The sequence below is a fragment of the Urocitellus parryii genome, chromosome 4 (genome assembly GCF_045843805.1).
Source record: "Urocitellus parryii isolate mUroPar1 chromosome 4, mUroPar1.hap1, whole genome shotgun sequence".
NCBI classification, from domain to species: domain Eukaryota; kingdom Metazoa; phylum Chordata; class Mammalia; order Rodentia; family Sciuridae; genus Urocitellus; species Urocitellus parryii.
Window position 1 is genome coordinate 111,953,967 of NC_135534.1, and position 22,311 is coordinate 111,976,277.

At 38.6% G+C, this 22,311-nt stretch overlaps 1 protein-coding gene across 5 annotated transcripts in view; it reads right to left on the reverse strand.

Annotated features, from left to right (window-relative positions):
• Msantd2 (Myb/SANT DNA binding domain containing 2) overlaps positions 1–17,784 on the reverse strand; it is a 34,354-nt gene extending 16,570 nt beyond the window's left edge. For all 5 annotated transcript variants that reach the window (XM_026404608.2, XM_026404607.2, XM_077797776.1 and 2 more), the window contains exon 1: positions 17,036–17,784. In XM_026404608.2, the coding sequence (XP_026260393.1) occupies positions 17,036–17,545 (510 nt within the window). In that variant the 5' untranslated portion in view covers positions 17,546–17,784. The remainder of the gene's footprint in view (positions 1–17,035) is intronic.
• Positions 17,785–22,311: the final 4,527 nt, after the last annotated feature.

Sequence of the window (22,311 nt, forward strand, 5' to 3'; positions counted from 1 at the left end):
TGTGGCTCAAGCGGTAGTGTGCTCGCCTGGCATGCGTGGGGCCCGGGTTCGATCCTCAGCACCACATACAAACAAAGATGTTGTGTCTGCCGAAAACTAAAAAATAAATATTAAAAAAAAAAATTCTCTCTCTCTCTCTCCTCTCTCTTTAAAAAAAAAGAAAAAAAAAGAACATATCCTCTTTAATGAAATTTTGGAAATAAGCAAGTTTTTTTAAATTTACTGTAAACATCTATCCTTGAGCAACCTGAACTTTTTTAGGAAATTGGTTGAAAGAAATTTAGGCAATCATAACACTTTTTATAGCACATTTGGTAAAATTTTTATATTTTATTCTTAGCTTCATGAGGACTGGTAAGAGAAATGGCCATGGGGGGGGACACAACTCTATGTTTTCTGCAAAATCAAACATTTTCCTAATTAGAATAAATAAAATTTAATTTAAAAAATAATCAAACATTTACCTTATGTGGCTCAATGTGCCACGTAACAAATGTAAACCATTACTACCATTTCCTGAGTGCCTACTGTGTGCAGAGATTTAAGCTAAACACTTTACACTTATCATTCCTCCTTAAAATAATGTAAAAATATCCCAGGAAACAGACTCAAGAGACTGTGCACAGGAGGTTTACTGGGTGGTGCTCTAGGGAACCACACTTGAGATAGAGAAGCAGAGCTGAGCAGAAAAAGAAACTGAAGTGTGACACAGATGCAACAGAGGCCTAACCTCAAAGTTAGGCATGGAACTCAGGTGTCCCTTCAGAGCGGTCCTAAATTGAGCCAAGAAGCCTGGGCCTTTGTATTTCAGTGCTGACCAGTAACTGGATCTAGGCTGCCACCAGAGAGGGGGCCTCACCTTGAACCAGACAGCTCCCTGGGCAAAGGGAAATTCCTTGGAGAAATTCAACCAGAAGCCACCAGCCATTAGGGACCCAAACAGCTGCAGGGGACTAGTATTTCATCTCTGGAGGAAGGATCTGGGCAGCACATCACATATATATGGAGAGACATATGGTGCATCCCTGTTTTAAAGTCTAGAAATCTAAGACAGAGAAAGGTAAGAGTTTACCCAAGGTCACTTTTTTTTTGGTACTAGGGATTGAACCCAGGGACACTCAACCACTGAGCCACATCCCCAGCCCTATTTTGCATTTTATTTAGAGACAGGTTCTCACTGAATTGCTTAGTGCCTGGCCATTGCTGAGGCTGGTTCTGATCCTGGGACTACAGGCATGCATCACCACGCCCAGAGAATTTATTAATATTTATTTTTACACTTAGTACATTATTTCTATTTTTAAAAACCTCCTCTACATGAAAGTAAAAATTAGCTGCCCAGCTATAGTTAATTTTTTAAAATTTTTAATTATTTATACATGATAGTAGAATGCACTTCATTATACATAATGAAGTATAATTTCTCATTCTTCTGGTTGTATATGATACAGAATCACACTGGTCATATAGTTATATATGTATATAGGGTAATAATGTCTAATTCATTCTACTATCTTTCCTACCCCCATATCCCTTCCCCTCCTTCTACCTAAAGTAACTCTATTTTTCCCTAGTCCCTCCCCCCATATTGTGAATTAGCTTCCCCATATCAGGGAAGAAAACATTCAGCTTTTGATTTTTGGGGATTGGCTTATTTCACTTAGCATGGTATTTTTCCAACTCCACCTATTCACCAGCAAACCATAATTTCATTCTTCTTTAAGGCTGAGTAATATTCTCTCTCTCTCTCTCTCTCTCTCTCTCTCTCTCTCTCTCTCTCTCTCACACACACACACACACACACACACACACACACCACATTTTTTAAAATTCATTCATATGTTAAGGGCACCTAGGTTGGTTCCATAGTTTAGCTATTGTGAAGTGAGCTGCTATAAACTTTGATGTGGCTACACCACTGTAATATGCTGATAACTTTTAAAGTATTAGGAATATAGTCTAAAATGATAAATAGTATAGTAAATACACAAATCAGTAACATAGTTGTTTATTACCAAGTATCACATATTGTCATGATAGTATGTGTTATATTTTATACAACTAGCCACACAGTGGGTGTGTTTACACCAGCACTGCCATAAACATTGAGTAAGGCTTTGTCCTAGGATAGATATCAGAACATCTACAATGCTATGACTAAGAGACAGAAAATTTTCAGCTTCATTATACTCTTTTGGGACTACCTTGTATTTACCAGTCCATCTTTTGACCAACATGTCCTTCTGCAGAGCATGACTCGTATACATAACAAAACAACCTATCTCATCTCCATCATCTATCTCTAAGAAGATAAGTTACCACACCATTTAAACATTGGGCAAACAACAATACAACACAAGGTAATGGACAAATACCATAGCCTCCTTTGGCAATAAGCCTCATATCTACCTGCTTTTACAGTCAAAAATGTAAGTCTAGGGCTGGGGTTGTGGCTCAGGGTAGAGCACTCGCCTGGCTCAGGGTAGAGCACTCGCCTAGCATATGCAAGGCCCTGGGTTCAATCCTTAGCACCACATAAAAATAAATAAAATAAAGATATTGTGTCCAACTACAACTAAAAAATAAATATCTTTTAAAAATGGAAGTTTACTTTGTGAATGTTTCTCCTGTTCTAATTCAGATTTGTTCCCTTTAAGGGGAGAGTTGGTAGCCCAATGGATAATATAATTCATATACTTTGAGTAATGACTGAATGAATTGCCTTCAATAATGGCTTTACTTATATTTCCACACATTTTAGGTTCTTTTTTTTTTTTTTTTTTTTTGTACTGGGGATTAAACTCAGGGGCACTCGACCAGTGAGCCACATCCCCAGCCTGATTTTTGTATTTTATTTAGAGACAGGGTCTCCTGAGTTCCTTAGTTCCTCACTTTTGCTGAGGCTGGTTTTGAACTCGAGATGCTCCTGTCTCAGCCTCCTGAGCCACTGGGATTACAGGTGTGTGCCACCATGCCTGGCTATGTTTTAAGTTCTTAAAAGACTTCCAAATCAATGTTTCTTCTATAGTCTTAGGAAACCATGAATTCTATACAATTATTTTAATTTGCATTTTCATTTCAATGATGAGAAATATTTATAAGCACGATGGTGTCCATTTAGGTCAATATTTGGTATTACATTTATGATAACACGGTTGGCAAAAACATTACTTCGATTGTCAAAATTTAATAAAAGTAGGCTAATGGCTTACAAGGAGGCAATAATACCAACTGGTTACAAGTATGGGTTCTGGAATAAAATTGCTTAGTCTAGTGTAACCACCTGCTAGCTTTGTGACATCAGACAAATTACTATCTCTAAGCCTTAATTTCTCTACCCACAAGATGGTACGTATATGTCAATACTTCATCATAGATTTGTTTTGAGTACTAAATGATAAAATAGAGTATTTAAAATGAAGTTTGCAAATATATGAAAAAAATTCAACATCTTTAGTAATTAGAGAAATGCAAATCAAAACTACTCTAAGATTTCACCTCACCCTAGTCAGAATGGCAGTTATCAAAAATACAAGCAATAAGTGTTGACAAGGATGTGGGGAAAAAAGGAACAATCATATATTGCTGGTGGGATTGCAAATTGTTTGTTATATGCAACCACTTTAGAAAGCATTGTGGAGATTCCTCAGAAAACTTGAAAAGGAACCACCATTTGACCCAGATATCCCATTCCTTTGTCTATACCCAAATGACTCAAAATCAGCATACTATAGCAACACAGCCACATCAATGTTTATAGCAGCTGAATTCACAATAGCTAAACTGTGGAACCAACCTAGACGCCCATGAGTAAATGAATGGATAAAGACACTGTGGTATATATACACAATTAAATACTACTTGCATTAAAAGAGAATAAAATTATGGCATTTGCAAGTGAATGGATGGAGTTGGAAAATATCATGCTAAGCAAAGTAAACCAATCCCAAAAAACTAAAGGCTGAATGTTTTCTCTGATTAGTGGATGCTGACCCATGATGGGGGCAGGAGGGACATGGGAAGAATGAAGGAACTTTGGATTGGACAAAGGGGAGGGAGGGGAGGGATCATGGGGATAGGAAAGATGGTGAAATGCAAGGGACATCATTACCCTAGGTACACATTTAACTGCACGAAAGGTCCATCTCTACATCATGTACAACCAGAGAATTGAAATGTTGTGCTCCATTTGTGTACAATGAATTGAAATGCATTCTGCTGTCATATACAACTAAGTAGAACAAATAAAAAAATCTTAAAAAAAAATTCTTAAGAAAGAATGGTTATTCTAATTCCAAGGGGACTGCTCTAGACCATTGAAATGGAGGCCAGCTGGGTGGATTGTGCTACTTGAGAGGCCCATTTGCTCAACTGGTCTGATGATTCTAGTTTTCTGTGTCAGCCCCCATTTTCCACATTGACTTGGATAACTCTCCAATGCTAGGACAGACCTCTCTAGAGTGGATATGGAGATTATAGATCCTGTTCCAGATCTTGTCACAATGGGTTAGAGTGAATGGCTGCCATCTTTAGGCCCTCAAATGGGGAAATTTGATGCTTGCATCAGTGGATTAGACAAAGGGAAATGAAGGGAAGGGAGAATAGGAATATTTACATACATAAGGATACCACAATGAATCTCCACATCATGTATATCCACAAAACTGGGATCCTAATTAGAATAAAATATACGCCATATTTGTACAAATGTCAACATATACTCAACAGTCACATATACCTAAAATGAACAAATAAAAAAGACTATAAATGAAATAAATAAAATAAAATGAAATTTGCTAAATGCTTGTACTCACTGAATGTTAGCAATCATCAGAAGTATTATAAAAATGATAGTCACATTGTATGGAGACCAAGGAAGCCTTATGAATAATGTTAGTTCAAGTATGGAAAAGCAGTAGCACCAAAGTGTTGTACCACAAGGCACATGGGGGGAATAGCATGGAGGAATCACACACTCTAAAAAGAACTTTATGTAGCAATCAGTATCAGAGTCTTGTGAGGAAAAAGAAGGTAAATTTCAGCCAACCCACAACCTCAGGAATGCTAAGTTAATTTTTTCATTTGTCCTTTGATTAGTGCTTAAGTTTTAAAAAATTGTTTTTGATAACATTTGAGTTCTGTAGTTAAAGGATTTTATACCTAGGTGTAGGTTTGTAACATGGTTATATAAACATGTTATTGCCCACACTTTATTCAAGTTTCAGAAACATCTGGCTATATGATCACTTCTCTTACTTTTTGCTTTTTTATGGAGTAAAGCCAATCAACTAACTGTTTTCAACAGTTATTAGTCTTGGCATGAATGAGGCAACTAATACACTGACATATAAACCAAGGGAAGAAAAAAACCTTAACTACCCATCCAGGGAATGAAGGCTCACTTACTGACCAACTAGTCCACAAGTAGTAGGGGGAAGAGGTGGGGTTGTAGCTCAGTGGTAGAGTGCTTGCCTAGTAAGGGTGAGGCACTGGGTTTGGTCCCCAGCATCATGTTAAAAAAAAAAAACACATATATATATACACATATATATATATATGTTAAATTCTTTATAATAATATTTATTTATTTTAAAATTTGGGGACAGGGTCTTCCTAAGTTGCCCAAGCTAGCCTGGAACTTGTCTTCCTGCCTCAGCATTCCCAGTAACTGGGATTAAATACACGCATTACCACACCTGGTACTACTACCACTTCTTCAAAAATAACAAAACATTTATGAACATGATTATGCTATAGTGAAGAAATAAAAAAAAATTCCCTTGATTTTTTTCCTCTTAATTTAGTAGTGTGGCTACATTAGTTATATAAAAACATAATCATTGGGGCTAGAAATATAGCTCGGTTGATAGAGTGCTTGCCTCACATGCATAAGGCCCTAAGTTCAATCCTTCAGCATCACACACACAAAAAAAAAAAAAAAAAGAAAGAAAGAAAGAAAAAAATAATTATTATATATTGTTCTAAAATTGCCATAACCTGGGCTGGGATTGTGGCTCAGCAGTAGAGCACTCACCTAGCACATGCAAGGCCCTGGGTTTAATCCTCAGCACCACATAAAAATAAATTTAAAAAATATTGTGTCCAATTGCAAATAAAAAATATTTTTTTAAAAACTGGCATAACCTTGATCTCTTAACTCCCAACTATTTACCATGTTTCTTAATTTGTATAAGAGAAGGGGTTATCTGGTTTGGCACAAGACTATACCTTCTGGACCCTTCATAATAATGCCTGGTTCAAGAGGAGATGCTTGGGTAGTTAATCCCTGAATGAATAATAACCTAGCCCTCTGCTTTTACTGGTTCAAACCTCAATGACAAGCATATAGAGACAATGAAAAAAATAAATAAAGTTAGGTAAATCTTTCTTAAAGCAAAAAAACGAGTGAATTTCTATTTCTTATACATAATGAAAGGTGGGCAGCTCAAACTTTCTAAGGCCATTAAGGCTTATCAAAGAATATCTTATCTGATTAGTTTTTGTTTTGATTGAGTTAACAGCTCTGAATTACATTGTAAATGTTGGTATTTTTTTTTAATCTGAATATAAGTTCTTTGAAGGCAGAAGATTGTCAGTTTTGTTCACTGATGTATTTCCCAGCACCTATATCAATACCTGGCATATGGAAGGAAGGGATTCAAAAAATTCTGAGGACTGAATAAATGAATAAATAAAAATTCCATTAAGACTGTATCTAGGCAACTGAGATATCAAATATAAAGTTCTTTTTGACCTATCACATGCTTCTTTCTAAATCATAAGCCAGATGATTCCATTTGAAGTGTTTACAAATTAAAAATTAATAAAAGCAGTTTTTGGTAGATATGAGCCTTTATTCTGGTTTCATTAATATCCATTACAAAGATAATTGGTTTATTTGGATAAATGAAGTTATCAATAGAAAGTAGACAAACAGAACTTTGTTTCAAAATCCAATCTGTTATAATAAAATAGTCTTACAAAGGCTGAGAAAGTGCAACTAGAAAACAATCTAAGTAAACAACTTCCATACTATTCTATAATTTATATTGAATGATATAATATTTGTTAGCTCAAAATATATAATTAATGAGTGCAACCAAGAACATGCATATAAAAATAAAATGATGGCTGCTATTCCTAAAGTGCCTGTGAGTAAACACAGGTTTGTATTTAACTAAAGAGTAACAATGTATCTTACTAAATGAAAAGATAACACTCACTTGATCAGTGCCATGAATAAAAGTATTTCCACTGGTTTTCAAGGATTTGAGTACAAATAGGTGAGATTTAACAGATTCAAATATTAAATATATGCCTTTTCCCAAATACAGACTTTCTTGAATTATTTATTTAGAGGAATAGGGGGAAAGACTTGGTTGGCATAGATTATGAACTACAGAAAATTTGTGACACATGCATATAAGGCACAGCATCCTTAGGCATTCATTATTTTAAACACTGAAGTTTCTACAACAGTAAATAACAAGCAGAACAGAACATAGAGCAACAGAAACAAAATCAAACTATCTAATTACCACTGCAATCCTTACAATTGTTTATAATAATCTAAAGCACTTTACAATACTAGTCTGATATTTCTGGAACTCAGAAGTTTTTCACCCATTTTCTTTCTTTTTTAAACAGTACACACATATAACTTTCCAATAAGAAAAAATTGCTATTCAATCTTAACCTAGTAACAGAAGCGTACTTCAGGGTGCTTGTTTGATTATTAACATTTGAAATCCTAGATGTGAATTTCAGTTCTGACACCTAGCAATGTTAAGGGGGTCGGGGAGAAGTCAGGATAATCCGAAGACTGGAGAACTGACCAGAATCCATGAGACTATGGAAAGCACATCCTAGAAGCAACACAGACAGGACTGTCTAAATATGGTGTTCTAGATGTATCTCTCTGAGTTGAGAAGTAAAGCCAAAAACTTGAGCTAAGAAGAACCATATAGATCTTTGGTAAGTATAACAAGGAGTCCTGCATAAGCCAGTAGAGAAATAGACAGCTTACTGCACACAGGTCAAGATACAGCAAACATTATCAATTAAAATTTCCTCATTCTCCAAATAGGCCCCTGAGTTTGACATGCATGAAATCTGTCCTCTCTAGCTTCATTGCCATTGCTTTCACCTCTCTTCTAGCTCACTGTGAGGCACCTCTTTGTGTCTTGTGCTTCAATTTTCAACATTATAGCCAGGGACTGCTATAAAATTTAAGTCTAACCATGTCACACTACCTGGCTAAAAATCCTTTGATAATTAGGTTAAAGTCCAGACTCCTTAACACATAAACTGACCTCTTGCTTCTCTAGTGTTATTTTCATTACTGCCCAATTACTTCCCTTCAACATTCACCCACAAACCCCAGGCTCCAGCTATCTAGAATCACACAGCATAAAGAATATCACAGGGCACCAGCTGCCATATCACTGTGTTTCTAATGAGAACTGTAAACCTAGAATTTAAAAAATGTTGATATCACCTTAGTATCTTCTAGTCTTATTTAATCTAATTATAGGTTACAGTCCATCAGTAGGCTGAGAAATCAATTTTAGTGAATTATAACCACCTTTCTAAAGCACTCCAAATGGGAGATAAAGACACAATGCAAGGGGGAATAAGGTCTGTTCTGGCGAAGGAACCTGGTGCAGTGAGAGGGTGGCTGGGGAGATGGTAGATAGGAGCTGGTACAGGTCAGAAGGATGAGTGTGGGGGAGCAGCATGTGAAGAAGGCCAGTTTGGGGGAGGGGGACTGGCTGACCCATGGGCACATGCATCATGGAATAATAACCGGAAGTGACCTGCCCTAGGTATTGGCCTACATCAATGGGGTCTTGTCAAGCAAACCTAGAGCATCCCTGGTCTACTCCATGCCCTCCCGGAATGTGTCCCTGCGGCTGGAGGGCCTCCAGGAGAAAGACTCTGGTTCCTACCGCTGTTCTGTGAATGTGCAAGACAGCCAAGGCAAAAGCAGGGGCCACAGCAGCAAAACCTTAGAGCTCAAAGTGCTAGGTGAGTGAGAAACACACACTTCCAGATGCCTCCCCACCCACAGGGAGGTGAGGAGGTCTTTCTCCCAAGTGGCTGAGTATAAGGTTTGGGGGTGGGGCCAATGGAGTGACAGAAGGGTATGGGGGTGGGGAGGATCCATGGCTCCCTTGGGTGTGGGCTTTAACCTGTGTCTTCTTCCCCAGTTCCTCCAGCTCCTCCATCCTGCCGCCTCCTGGGTGTGCCCCATGTGGGGAACAATGTGACCCTGAGCTGCCAGTCCCCAAGGAGTAAGCCTGCAGCTGAATATCAGTGAGAGCAGCTGCCCCCATCCCCCCAGATTTACTTTGCACCAGCTTTAGGTGAGAAAATTTCTTAAAAATTTATACTATGACTGGGAAAAGGGAAAAGATGAGAGGTGCCCTGGGGACTGGGGCGAAAAGGGAAGGCAATGCTGCAAAGGACTGGGCAAAGGGAAAAGGAGGAGGGGAAAGAAGAGGAGGTGAGAAAGATGGCCTACCAGGTGCAGATGCTTTCATGTGCTGTGTACTGTTACTAAAGAGGTTCTGGAAGTAGACTGCTTGTTTTCACACAGAATAGAACCTATCAGAGTGTACTGCAAGTAGGTTAAGTATAGTATCATTATGTGGATAAAATAAATTAATAGTTGTAAAATACTTAGAACAGCACATGGCCCATAGTGAATGCTACACTGGTGTCATCTATAATCATTATTTTATGAAATAAATAAATATATATGTAATCAATATAAATATAAATATAAGTAAATAAATATATATGTAATCAATATAATTATATAATTCAGTTATATACACATGTTATATTATGTGAGTATAGGCCCCGGGACAAAAAAAGAAACTGGGTCGAGTGCAGTGCACATCTGTAATCCCAGTGGCTTGGGAGACTGAGGCAGGAGGATCACAAGTTCAAAGCCAGCCTCAACAATTTAGTGAGACCATAAGCAACTCAGCAAGACACTGTCTCTAACCCCCCCAAAAAAAGGAGAAAAAAAGAGGGAGGGGACTGGTAATGTGGCTTGGTATTTAAATGCCCTGGAGTTCAACCCCTGGTACCAAAACAAAACAAAACAAACAAACAAACAAAAAAAAAACTTCGTATGGGTTGTGGTTTAAAAAAAAAAAATGCACCACTTTGGTTTTTCTTTGCAGTACATAAATTAAGGAATGAGATATATAATGAATAATTACACAACTGCAGTTCAACATTATAAAAAATGTGTTACTCATCTAAACATTACCAAGAATAGGTATGACCACTGTGTCACTCCAGAACTATCAGCTTCCCCCTTCTACATGGTTCTTTTTTTTTTTTTTTTTTTTTAATTTTTTTTAGTTTTCAGCAGACCCAACATCTTTGTTTGTGTGTGGTGCTGAGGATCGAACCCGGGCCGCACGCATGCCAGGCCAGCGCGCTACCGCTAGAGCCACATCCCCAGCCCTCTACAAGGTTCTTTATGAACCCATCATTCATTCATCACTTACTAAACCACACCTTCACCATAAGCTATGAGCTATAGCAATTTGTTCTTCAGTTAAAAGGTGTGGTTTTTAAACAGCTGATCGCTTAAAATTTTTTGGAACAATTTCATGATTTGCTCTCTTCTGGATTATGGTGTCTCTAAACTCTACACCAGCTCTACTAATCTACCGTACTACCTTCTGCCCAGCCTTAAGCACCACCAGCTTAACACCAACACCAACAAAATACAAGATCTTGTTCAAAATAAGGCAAATGGTTCTTTAATAAGGTAGATAACTTGAAGGTAAATAGTTCACTGCTGTATTTCTAAAATCCCATAAGAGGCACTGAGATATTTGTAGGTACACAATGAAAAAGTCAAGCTGTTACTTCAGACATGATTTTTTAAAACCCTGGGATGAATCTATCAGTTGAGTCTGATCAAAGGGAATGGGCAAGATATCCCAATTCACTTCCAAAAGACACACTGACTAATCATTAGGCAAGAGTTATATGCTACACTTTTCCCTTTTACTTTCCTATTTCACTCTGGGCTTTCTAAGGATAGAGGAATTCAAGGGCCTAGTCCAATTGTATCAGCCAAGAAAGATATCAAAAAGATGTTCTGAAGCAGTCATCTTCAACTGGGGTAGCCATTCTCCTCCTCTACTGACTGATCAAGGTACCATAAAACCTATCATACGTGCATATATACTGTAGGTATAAAGCTTGGCCCCTGAATTTAGAATGAACAAAGTAATATAGGCTATTGACATTGTTTCTCTAAAATGTTAACTAGAATATTTCCAAATCACCAATGTTTTCAATATACATTTGATAAAACCTACCAATAAGAATTTATGTGAATTTTTCAGAATCAGAATTCATTATGCTACATTTTACAGTCATCTTCATCTCATTTGTCTCAAACTAGGTTTAATATTTTCTATATCCTATTAACTTCTTATAAACTTGAAACACATGATAAAAAGTTTGAATGTCAACCTCAAAATGTTGGAGAGGGTACATGGATTTCACACTTTTAGGAGATGTATAAACACCATTATTTATTGCTCTGGCCAACACAATAGCCACATTTGGCTATTTAATTTAAAATTAATTACAATTAGATAAAAATTAAAAATTCAATTTCACAGTTACACTGGCCACATTTCAAGTACTCAATTGTTACCTGTGATAATAGACAATGCAGATGTAGAACACTTCCGTTTACCATTCCAAGTTCTACTGGATAGCAGTGCCCTAGGGAACTAGGAACATGCACTGCTTGCCTCAGCCAACTGAGGTTATAATACTTATATTCCTTGAATTAAAAGCTCCACCTCCTATAATAGTGGGCCATTTTTTTTAACATCCATCAAGGTTCCTCCTACATAGAGGTAAAGTAACTGGAAGGACAAGAAGGAAATGTGAGCTTCCCCTATTGGTCTAAGTATGTGTTGACAGGCATCCTTTCACAAAATAAAGACTACTTTGATACTTAAGTAATGACTTTTTACTATGCACAATTCAATATGGTGACCACTAGCTATGGGTGGCTATTTAAAATTTTAAATCAAATTGAAATAAAAATTCAGTTAATCAGGCATACTAACCATACATCTCAAGGCCCCCAATAGCCACATGTGACTGGTGGCTAACACATTAAATTGAGATAAACAATAAAAAACATTCCATCATCACAAAAAGTTTTACTAAACAGTACTGTCTATACTATATACTTTCTAAATTCTTTTTTTCCTATCAACTACTATTTTAATGAAGTATCTAGAATATCTAACTCTATTTTTCACTAGATTTCAAAAAATACCAGGAAATAGAATCCTATTCATTCAGTTTTAGTGTGTGCTTTGTTATCTCTTACTTGCAAAATTGGACGCCATTAAATAGAAGTGTATGGATGGCAGTCAAAGATGGTCTTTTCTTTTAAAATACATATCAAGCCTCAGATTCAGAAGCAGAGAAGCAAACTGAATGCAGAAGCTTTCAAGTGCCTGGCTGAACATGTAAAAAAAATGACAAGGAAAAAAATCTCAGTCTTTCTTACAAAGGATGTGAGTGGCTTACCACAAGTCTTGTCGGAAACACCAAAGGAGAGACTTCAGAGATAGGCAATCTATTAATATACTTATACAGGTATCTTTTGGCTCCAGTGTACCTCGGCTCTACTGGTTCTCTCAAACAAAAGCAAGGCCTGATAGCCAAAATGAAAGACCAAATACACTATTCTGTGATTTATGTGCTCAAGTGCAAAATTAGTTCCAATGGTAATGACAATTACATATGAAAAAAATCTAGGCAATGCCTCTAGAAAATTAATCATTTTGTTTGTTAGAAAACTCCTTACCACTTCTAAGTTTAAAGAGGGATCAGTGGTAGAACACTTACCTAGCAAGCATGAAGCCCTGGGTTCCATCTCAGCAAAACACACACACACACACACACACACAAATATACACACACACATATGCAACTAGTACTGATCCAGCAAGCACGATTTTTAGGTTGCATACAATCACTTTATGTTTAATCTTGAGGTTACAAGTACATATCTGTTTCATAAACATAAAGCCAACTCTCAAGAGACAATTTTTTGAAGAACACCCAAAAATATAGGACTTGAGAATGAGTTTTGCAGAGCATCAGATTAACTGACTAAAGTGTGGATATGGTATCTGGCTCAGAAGTGAATGCTTTCATGATTCCAAGTCCAGAAAGAACTTACAACTATTAGAGTATGTATGGATGAAGATGAGATCGTTGCCCCCTTTGAAGTCATTACACTTATAGTTGGCTTTAGTCATATGACAATTAATCAAGTACTGCCCTGCACAATTGTTTTATTTAGCTTTTTAACTCTTTGATGTGTGTACACAAGCTTCAGCTAGACTACAAGCTCTTTGACTATAGGAACTATATGTTCTTTTATTCACCTAGTAGACAGTCTTGCACATAGTAAGCACTCAAGTTTTGGTGAATGGACACATGAAGAAAAGGTCTACAGAAAAGGGAAAAAAAATATGCAAGAACTAGACCAAAAAAAAAAAAAAACTTCTGGATTTATTTATCTAACTCAAATTGTTAGCAAATTTCTTCTGGCAAATAAAAAAAGGAACAAAACTTCAGAATAAATAACAATCTGTGTAGCAAGGCAGTTTTAAACATACCATTTTATCCAAAAAAGATAGAACAAATACCAATAAGCATGAAAGACACCAAAATGAAACTGTTTACAGCACTAAACATATGTTTATATCTGACTTTTTTTTCTTTTTTGGTACTAGGGATTGAGCCCAGTATGCTTTACCAGTCCTTTTTATTTTTTATTTTGAGACAGGGTCTTGCTAAATTGCTAAGGCTGGCCTCAAACTTGGGATCCTCCTTGCCTCAGTCTCCTTATATCTGACTTTCAATAAAAAATGTGTATGCTTAGAAATAATCCCTTGAATAGTATTAAAAAGTAGAACATTAGTTTCAAAATCCAAGTAATTAATTCAATTTTGACATTTATAATTTTAATACTTTCATTGTTTAGATAAGACATTTAGATCAGAGAAATAAGTGATATGCCTTAATATTATTCAGGAAGGTAGTCAGGGCAGGGGTTGGCATAGGACTCAAAGCTTTCTGATGTCTTCACAGGGGGATGAAGACTGCTATTTCAACTATTCCAATGGAAAAACTGGTTACTAGTCATTGCTTTCTTTCAAACTTGGAAAAAATTATTTACTGACTTTTCATAATGGAATTTTTTAGTAAGAATCTCAAATATATTATACCAGAAATTTAAATGACACATGGTACTCCTCCTCCCTGTGAACCTCTGATGTTGAGGGGTTGTTTTGTTTGTTTTGCAGAGCTAAAGACTGAACCCAGAGCCTTGTGCATGCAAAGTACATTTTCTTCCAACTCCTAGATACATCTCTAGCCCTGAATTCATACTTAAATGAGCTACATGAGTCTGTACATGAAGTTCATAATTTTATTAACTACTTTGATTCTATTTTGTAAAACCAAACCAAAAAGTATTACTGGTTTTCTTTTGCAGTTATCATCAAAATAACAGAGTAAAAAAGACTTCTTTATTACTTGTTCCAAATTGGCATTTCTGAAACAGGGATCTAAGGATTTGTTTTCTCTCTTACAATATAAGGTTTTATTTTTATCTTCATAAGCAAAATCTGTGTTATTTGGACATCTACTTCATAACTGTGAAGGGCTGATTTCAAGTGACTAGATTTGCTTGTAGGCTGACTCCTAAAGAGAAAGAGTTCAGTTTTTTTGTTTTAATTTTTTTCACAGTACCTTTATTCTATTTATTCATTTGTATGTGGTGCTGAGGATAGAAACCAGGGCCTCACACGTCCTAGGCAAGCACTCTACCACTGAGCTATAGCCCCAGCCCAAGAGCTCAGTTTTTAATGAGTATTTTTCAAACTTTGTTCCAAAGTCTATGTTTTTGAGTTAAAGTTTCAGTAACACTGCTGTAGACTTTTCAAGCTATCCAAAATTCACTCTCTAGATTTCATTTCACAAATTTAATAAGCATACAATGCTTACTATATGCTTGCACAGCAAAAGAGCTTATAAATTTTAATTTTTACTTTTATTAACAAAGAAGTCTGGGTTCCTTGATTGAAATCATTTAAAGAGTAAAGCACTTCAAAAAACAAAAGTCATTTGCTTTCCTTGTTAACGGCTACTGTGGATCAGAGAACTCATCATCATCTGCATAGTCTCAAAATATTCTAAGAGTTTGAAGTCAACTTGGTCTTACCTGTCTGGAGACAGGTAAACTGATCCTCTTAAAAATTCTTCAGAGGCTCAATCTCCTTTCTGTGCTTTAGGTTTCCTTCTCATAACTGGACAATGAAGCAATCCAACTAGATATTCCCTGGTTGTTTGAGAAACAATTTTATGGAGAGATTTATATTCAGTGAGGTTTTGATAGAGCACAATTTTCCTCTTTCATTGGGAAATTTCTAGGGACAAAAATCAATCAAACTAAAATAGTTACAAATACCCAAAGGTACATTTCTAAACTAAAGAAAATTTCATGGATAGATGCTACCCAGGGCAGGGCTAAAACTCTCCCCCAAATTTACCCTTCATTACTGTGAATAGGACAGTATTTTACTATTAGCTATAACTTTAAAAACATACTTGCATACAAAAAGAGGATGTAAAAGAAGCCCAAAGGAATGCTATCAAATAAACTACTTTAAACAATAACTGATAGGTTTGAAATAGCTTAGCTTCTGAACCAAATTTTCTAAGCAACAGTCCCCAAATGAACACTTCTAGAGCTAACACCTTGTGAACTTTGGCACAATTCTCCTCCTTTAATTATGATTGTTCTTACTGAGTTTTATGATTGTTATTTAGTGTGACTTTTCTTACTTAGTTATGACTGTTCTGGTGATTTTTAAACCTCCTCCCAAGGAGTTCCCAGAAAAAGTGCCAGCCCTACCAGAAAAGAAGTACACAGATACTATGACTAAGTAATAAAAGTATTTTCAGTAAAAACTGGGAGGATACTACCCAAAACTTTTAGCAGACTCTACAAAAAGGGAAAGAGCTTAACTAAAACACAAATCCTTATTTGTCAATAATACAAATACCTAGATGAAAGTCAGAAACAGCAAAATGATAAGCACGCTGGTGATAAAATTTTTAGCCTACATTAAGCCTCTGCTTTAAATATTCAAGGATGGCCAGATGTACACTGCAGAGTTTACTTGTCACGACATCCGGCAGACTAAAGCAGGGAAAACTGACTTTCAAGAAAGGGCTTGGTCAGAAACATCAGGACCTTAAGCCAACCTTCCTCAGGAGGCATCATCGTCAATCCAAATTCCAGAACAACTCTCGGCCACACTAACTTTCAAGGAGCGCACTACTTCCACGATAACAACACACAACTTGGCTATAATCAAGCCTTTCCAATTCTCCACAGCATCTCTTGCTTACTCTCCTTCGTACCTCAAATTAGAAGCAAAGCGACTGACACAAAGACTGGTGGCCTCAAGGCGCTTTTTGCATGGCTCCCCACCGCCACTTACAGAAAATTCCTTAACTGGGGACCCAACGGCCCCCGCATCTGCCTTTCCTCAATGCTGCCCCAGCTGGTAAGCCTCTGCCTGGGAGCCCCTCCGCCAGAACAAAGCGAGAGGCCCCGGCGGTAGGAGCGAGAAGTGCCCATAAGCACGGGAACTGCCGCACCGCGCACAATGAGAAACTACAACTTCAGAACGCAGGAAGATCCTCAATTGGCAAGAAAAAGGGGCGGCGGCAGACACGCCCAACTTCAAACTCAGGAAACCTACGGGCTGGCGGCCATCTGGAAAAAAGCCCCCTTGCCAGGGAGAGAAGAAAAAGGCGGAGGAGATGCGAATCGCCCACCGGGCCCCGGAGGGGAGCCCTGCACTCAGACCGGCCCCCTCCCCCGAGGCCCGCTTCCCCGCCTTCTCTCTGCCTCTGGTTCGCTGCCCCAGGCTGGGCGGCCGGTTACCTTGATGCGCTCCCGGCACTGGGACGGGGTCCGCTCGTAGCCCAGCTCGGCCAGGGCCCGGGACACGCGCTCGTACATGGCTGGCCCGGGGGCCTTGCTGCCGAACACCGTGCCGGCTCCCTCCAGCTGCTGGTACCGCGCCTCCACCAGCCGCTCGTTGCCCCACACTGCGATGAGCGCGTTCGTCTCGGCCGGCGTCCACGACATGCCCCGGCAGGCGGCGGCAGCGGCTGCCGCAGCCCCACCACCACCGCCACCGGGGGAGAAGGAGACCGAGGACGAGGCGGCGCTGCGGCCCCCCAGCCCCAGCCCGAGACCCCCGGACGCCGTTGCCCCCGAGCCCGCCGCACTGCCTGGCCCAAGCGGGGAGGCACCCCGAGGCGTGGAAGGGTCGGACAACGATGGATTTCCGTCGCTCAGACCACCAGGAGACGCCGGGGACAGCACCTCCATCTTCGGGATTTTTAGCGGCGAGTTGGCGGGCAGCTCCGAGCCACAGGGCGCAGCCATCTTCCAAGAGGCCGCCGCTGCACCGCCCGGAAATGACGCGCCCGCGCATCCGGCCACCGCGGTCTCCAGGGCTGCCCTGGGGCCTGGCTCCCCAGCAGGCGGGCCGCTGTGGGCTTCTGCTGTCAAGGATGAGGCTGCCTGGGGGAGGTCGCCCCCTGTCCCCGGTCTTTCTCCGCGAACCCTTCCGCGCCGTCCGCTCCTCTCCCGGAGTGAGGGGCGGGGACGGGGCGCGCCGAAGCCCCGAGCTGAGGAGAAGGGTGGGGGCATGAGGGCGCTGGAGTGAGGAACAGATCGGAGCCTTCCCACTTCCTCTCCAATCTCAGCCTCCGGGAGGAGGGGTGAGGCCCGTGAGGGGGCCCCGAGTTAAGGAGGAATTGACCATTTCGCCCGCTCGCGCTCTCCTGTCTCCCTCCCCTTTACCTCTCTTCCCTCTACACTGGCCTCCAGGTGCAGTCTGACGTCCCCGGTGGACACGCTCGGAAACCCCACTAGGGGTAATCGGGGAAGGCTCGAAGGTTGAGGGAACAGCAAGCGGTTCTGGGCGAGGCTTTGAAAAGCAAATGTGGATTGGGGTAGAGTTTATACACTGTAGCTTTTCAAACCCATTATATGAAGAACAGCAACTTTTCTAATTCCAGTTTAATCTCCTCTTCTCCAGTTAATATGACTAGGTGTGACCGGTTACAGAATAATTCGATATATTATTGAGTTTTTACACTTTGTGTGTAACAAGAACATGTAAGAACTCATGATCCCAGCAGTATAGTTACTTTCCAATACCATTCTCCGGGATTTGGAAGTTGCATAGTTTTCCCAGTTTTTCATGCTGTCAAGTGCAAGGAAATTTTTAAAAAGACTACTGTCAGTTATGACAGCTCTTGTGACCTGCGTTCATAAATTAGAGCTGGAACATAGTGAACAGCAGTGCATATAACTTTAAAGTATTACCATAGTCTTCAAATCTGAAAAGCTGAATTATTTTGGATCATTAACTTTAAAATTTCAGTATTTTTTGTTTTGTAACTGAGGAGGCTGACCAAGGAATAAGAATAATCTGTCAGTGTACTTTAAATGACAAATGTTATGTTTAATTTTTAAAAAGCTGAGGTCAATCACATTTTTAACCCTGGGAATCACCAGAGAAAATATGGTCATTGAAAAGACAAAGGATTAGACAATAGAAATGAAGTAAAAGAGGAGATAACTTGTCATATTTAAATGCCACCATAGTTTGTAAATTAATTCTAGGGGAAAGCCCAAGGAAATTCCAGAATTTATTCTGTGTTAATCAGGTTTGCTTACTTTGACCAAAATACCCCACAAGAACAACTTAGAGAAACATTTATTTTGCCTCACCATTCCAGTAGTTCTTGGTGGGCAGACTCCATTTCTCTAGGCGGAAGGTGAGACAACATCATAGGGGAAGGGTGTGGTGGAGGAACCCAGGCTCCACTCTAGGTGACCGGAAAGCAAAGCGAAGAAGGAGAATGGGCTCCAGGGAGGCTGAGCCCTTCCAGGGCACGCCCCCAGTGACCATCTCCTCCAGCCCTGTCCCACCTGCCCAGAATTACCGCCCAGTTGGTTCATTAAAATTTGGATGGCCTGATTAGGTTACAGTCCTCACATTCCAATCATTTTCGATCATTTCACTTCTGAGTATTCCTGCATTAAACACCAGGAGATTTGATGGACTATGCCTATCCAAATCAACACTATCCCCTTCCTTTTCTTCTAAAAGCAAGGTATAGTTGCTAGTCAATACCTTGGTTAAGAACATGATTCTAGAATCAGAATGGGAGCCTTAACATTCCATTTTTGTGACCTCAGCCAAGCTCCTAAATTCTCAATACCTTGTTTTCTTCCTCTATAAAATGAGGATAATCTCATGACATTATTGAAAGAAATAATACAGGTAAAGTTCTTAGAATAGTGAGTGCTCAAATATGTTATATGAGGGCTCTTGTAGAATCTCAATAATTTATCAAAGCAAAATTCACTCTTATTTGGCCCAAAAATAAAAATTTGAATTTCATAGGTATTTAACGTATGAAACGGAGAGTCATGCTTAACTGATATACCAAACCACAGACTCCAAAGAGTTTTAAATTCGAGTGTTCTCTTTCTCCCTGCCCCTTACTGTACCTTAAGTCTAAGATAAATCCTCCTTTACTGTCTGATTGTGGATGATTCTCAAAACACCTCTGACTCATTCAGGAAGGCATCCTAGATAATGTAGATTGGCAGAGTCCTCTCTTGGTAAACTTCTATGTCTAGTCATTATTTCTGTATTACTTCTCTCCTTCCCCATTCCCATTCCCATCAGTCTACCTACTAAGAAAGTTGTGTCAAAAATAAAATTCCCTCCTGGCCCCATAGAGCTTGCCTGTAATCCCAGCAGCTTGGGAGGCTGAGGCAGGAGGTTTGTGAGTTCAAAACCAGCCTCAACAACAGCAAGGTGCTAAGCAATTCAGTGAGACCCTGTCTTTAAATAAAATATAAAATAGGGCTGGGGATGTGGCTCATTGGTCAAGTGCCCCTGAATTCAATCCCTGGTACCAAAAAAGAAAAAATGTAAAAGCCATTATTACATATTATGCAATACATAGGCACTACTGTACAGTTTAGGAAACCATATTTATTTGTAATACTGTTTTTCCGTTGCTGATCCTGGATTATTATTATTATTATTATTTTTAGTTGTAGAGTGACACAATACCTTTACTTTGTTTATTTAGTTTGTTTATGTGGCACTGGGGAATGAACCCAGTGCCTCACACATGCTAGGCAAGTGCTCTACCACTGAGCCACAACCCCAGCCTCCTGATCTTGGATTTTGAGATAATATGTAAGGTGATTGCTCAAGATTTCATAGTTTCAATTCTGAATTTTAACATATATTCAAGTTTTAGGCACTGAGGTGGACTACCAATAAAATCTGGATACTAAAAATACCAAATACTTCCCAATTTAGTCAGAATTCATGAACTGCTTACTGTGTTTGAAATAATGTGCTATGCCTTTAATTCTGGGCCCAAATTATGGTCATAAGTAGATAAAAGTCTATTTGAGAGGTAATATATGATTTGTCTCAAAATAATGTGCAATACATGCTAATCTACTTGTAAACTGTCAACTCCCCTTAATTATGTCATCCTTAATCCCCTCATTTTCTCAATAATCTGCATCAAGTGTTTATTTTCCTGACTTTTTAATAAAGCCTTCCCTGAAGCATTTGGACAGAAATCTTCCTTCTAATACCCATTCATACAACCTGGCACTTCTCATTAGAGTCATTCCTAGATACTCATGGTTGGGGGAGGATTGATTCTAGGCACCTGCAGGACACTCAAGTTCCTTATTTAAAATGTTGTATTTGCATATAACCTATGAACATCCTCCCATATACTTATTTTAAGTTGTCTTTAGATTACTTAATACCTAATGTAAATTATGTAAGTAGCTTTGATACTGCATTATGGGATAAGAAATAGTTTTATAAAATATATTTAATGTTGGCACATGGGCTTGGTGAAATCTGCAGATGTGAAAGCCACCAATATGGAGAGCTATCTGTAATAATAATAATTATTATTTTTTTTTTGTGTGTGTGGTGCTGGGGATTAAACCCAAGGCCTTGTACATGCAAGGCAAGCACTCTACCAAGTGAGCTATATCCCAAACCCTATCTGTAATATTTTGTTATGAAAGTGTTAATTCTGTTACATACTTCATTATTGTTTTATAAACTAGCATGTTGTTTGCTTTGTGGTCTTTTATTCACTTCACATTCCAGATCAAGTCTTCTAACATATTGCCTAAATCTCAACTTGAATCCAAGCCTCCATCATGTCTCCACTGAACAATTAGGCTTCCTGTTTGCATATTTTCCCACCTACACAGTATCAATAGTAAACATAGTTTTTAAGAAGCATTTTTCTGTGAAATACAATATGCATATATTAAAAAGTATATAAAACATATGTATATATGATGGGTATGGTGGTGTAGGCCTGTAATCCCAGCTATTTGGAAGGCTGAGGAAGGAAGATTGCAAGTTCAAGACCATAGTGGGCAACTTAGACTCTGTCTCAGAATAAAATGAAGGGCTGGGGGAATTTTATTTTGCACCACTAAATACATCAATTTTCCCTGGTTTTGAATTTTTTATAAGGGAAATTGTATGTTCTTAAATCAGATCTATATATACCTTATGGGGCTTTAGTTTATTTATTTTTGTTGTCGCAAATTAATGAATATGTCACATTTTATTTATTTATTCTGCTGTTAAATCATAAGCCATGTCAAATTTGGAATATTATGAATAATGCTGCTATGAATACTCTTGTACATGTCTTTCAGCTCATATGTGCAAGTATTGAGTATATGCCTGCTTGCCTTCCTTCCATCCTTAGTTCTATGCCCAATTATCTCTACTCTATTTACTGAAAAGACTATCATTTGCCAACCTCTTTGTTTCATTTTGTTTTCTGTGGTGCTGAGAATTGAACCTAGGGCCCTGTGCATGCAAGGCAGGCATTCTATCAACAGAACTATATCCCCAGCCCTGCCTCCCTCTTTTGTAAAATCATCTTAAAAAAAAAAATTGGGGGTAGGACAAGATGGACTTTGACATAAAAAGTCCATCTTTTTTTATGTGTCTGGATATGAATGGGTATTTCTGGGCTCTTCTATTATAGTGGTCTATTTATCTATTCATTTTTCTTTCTTGTGGAAATATCACACTGCCTTAATTACTGTGCGTTATG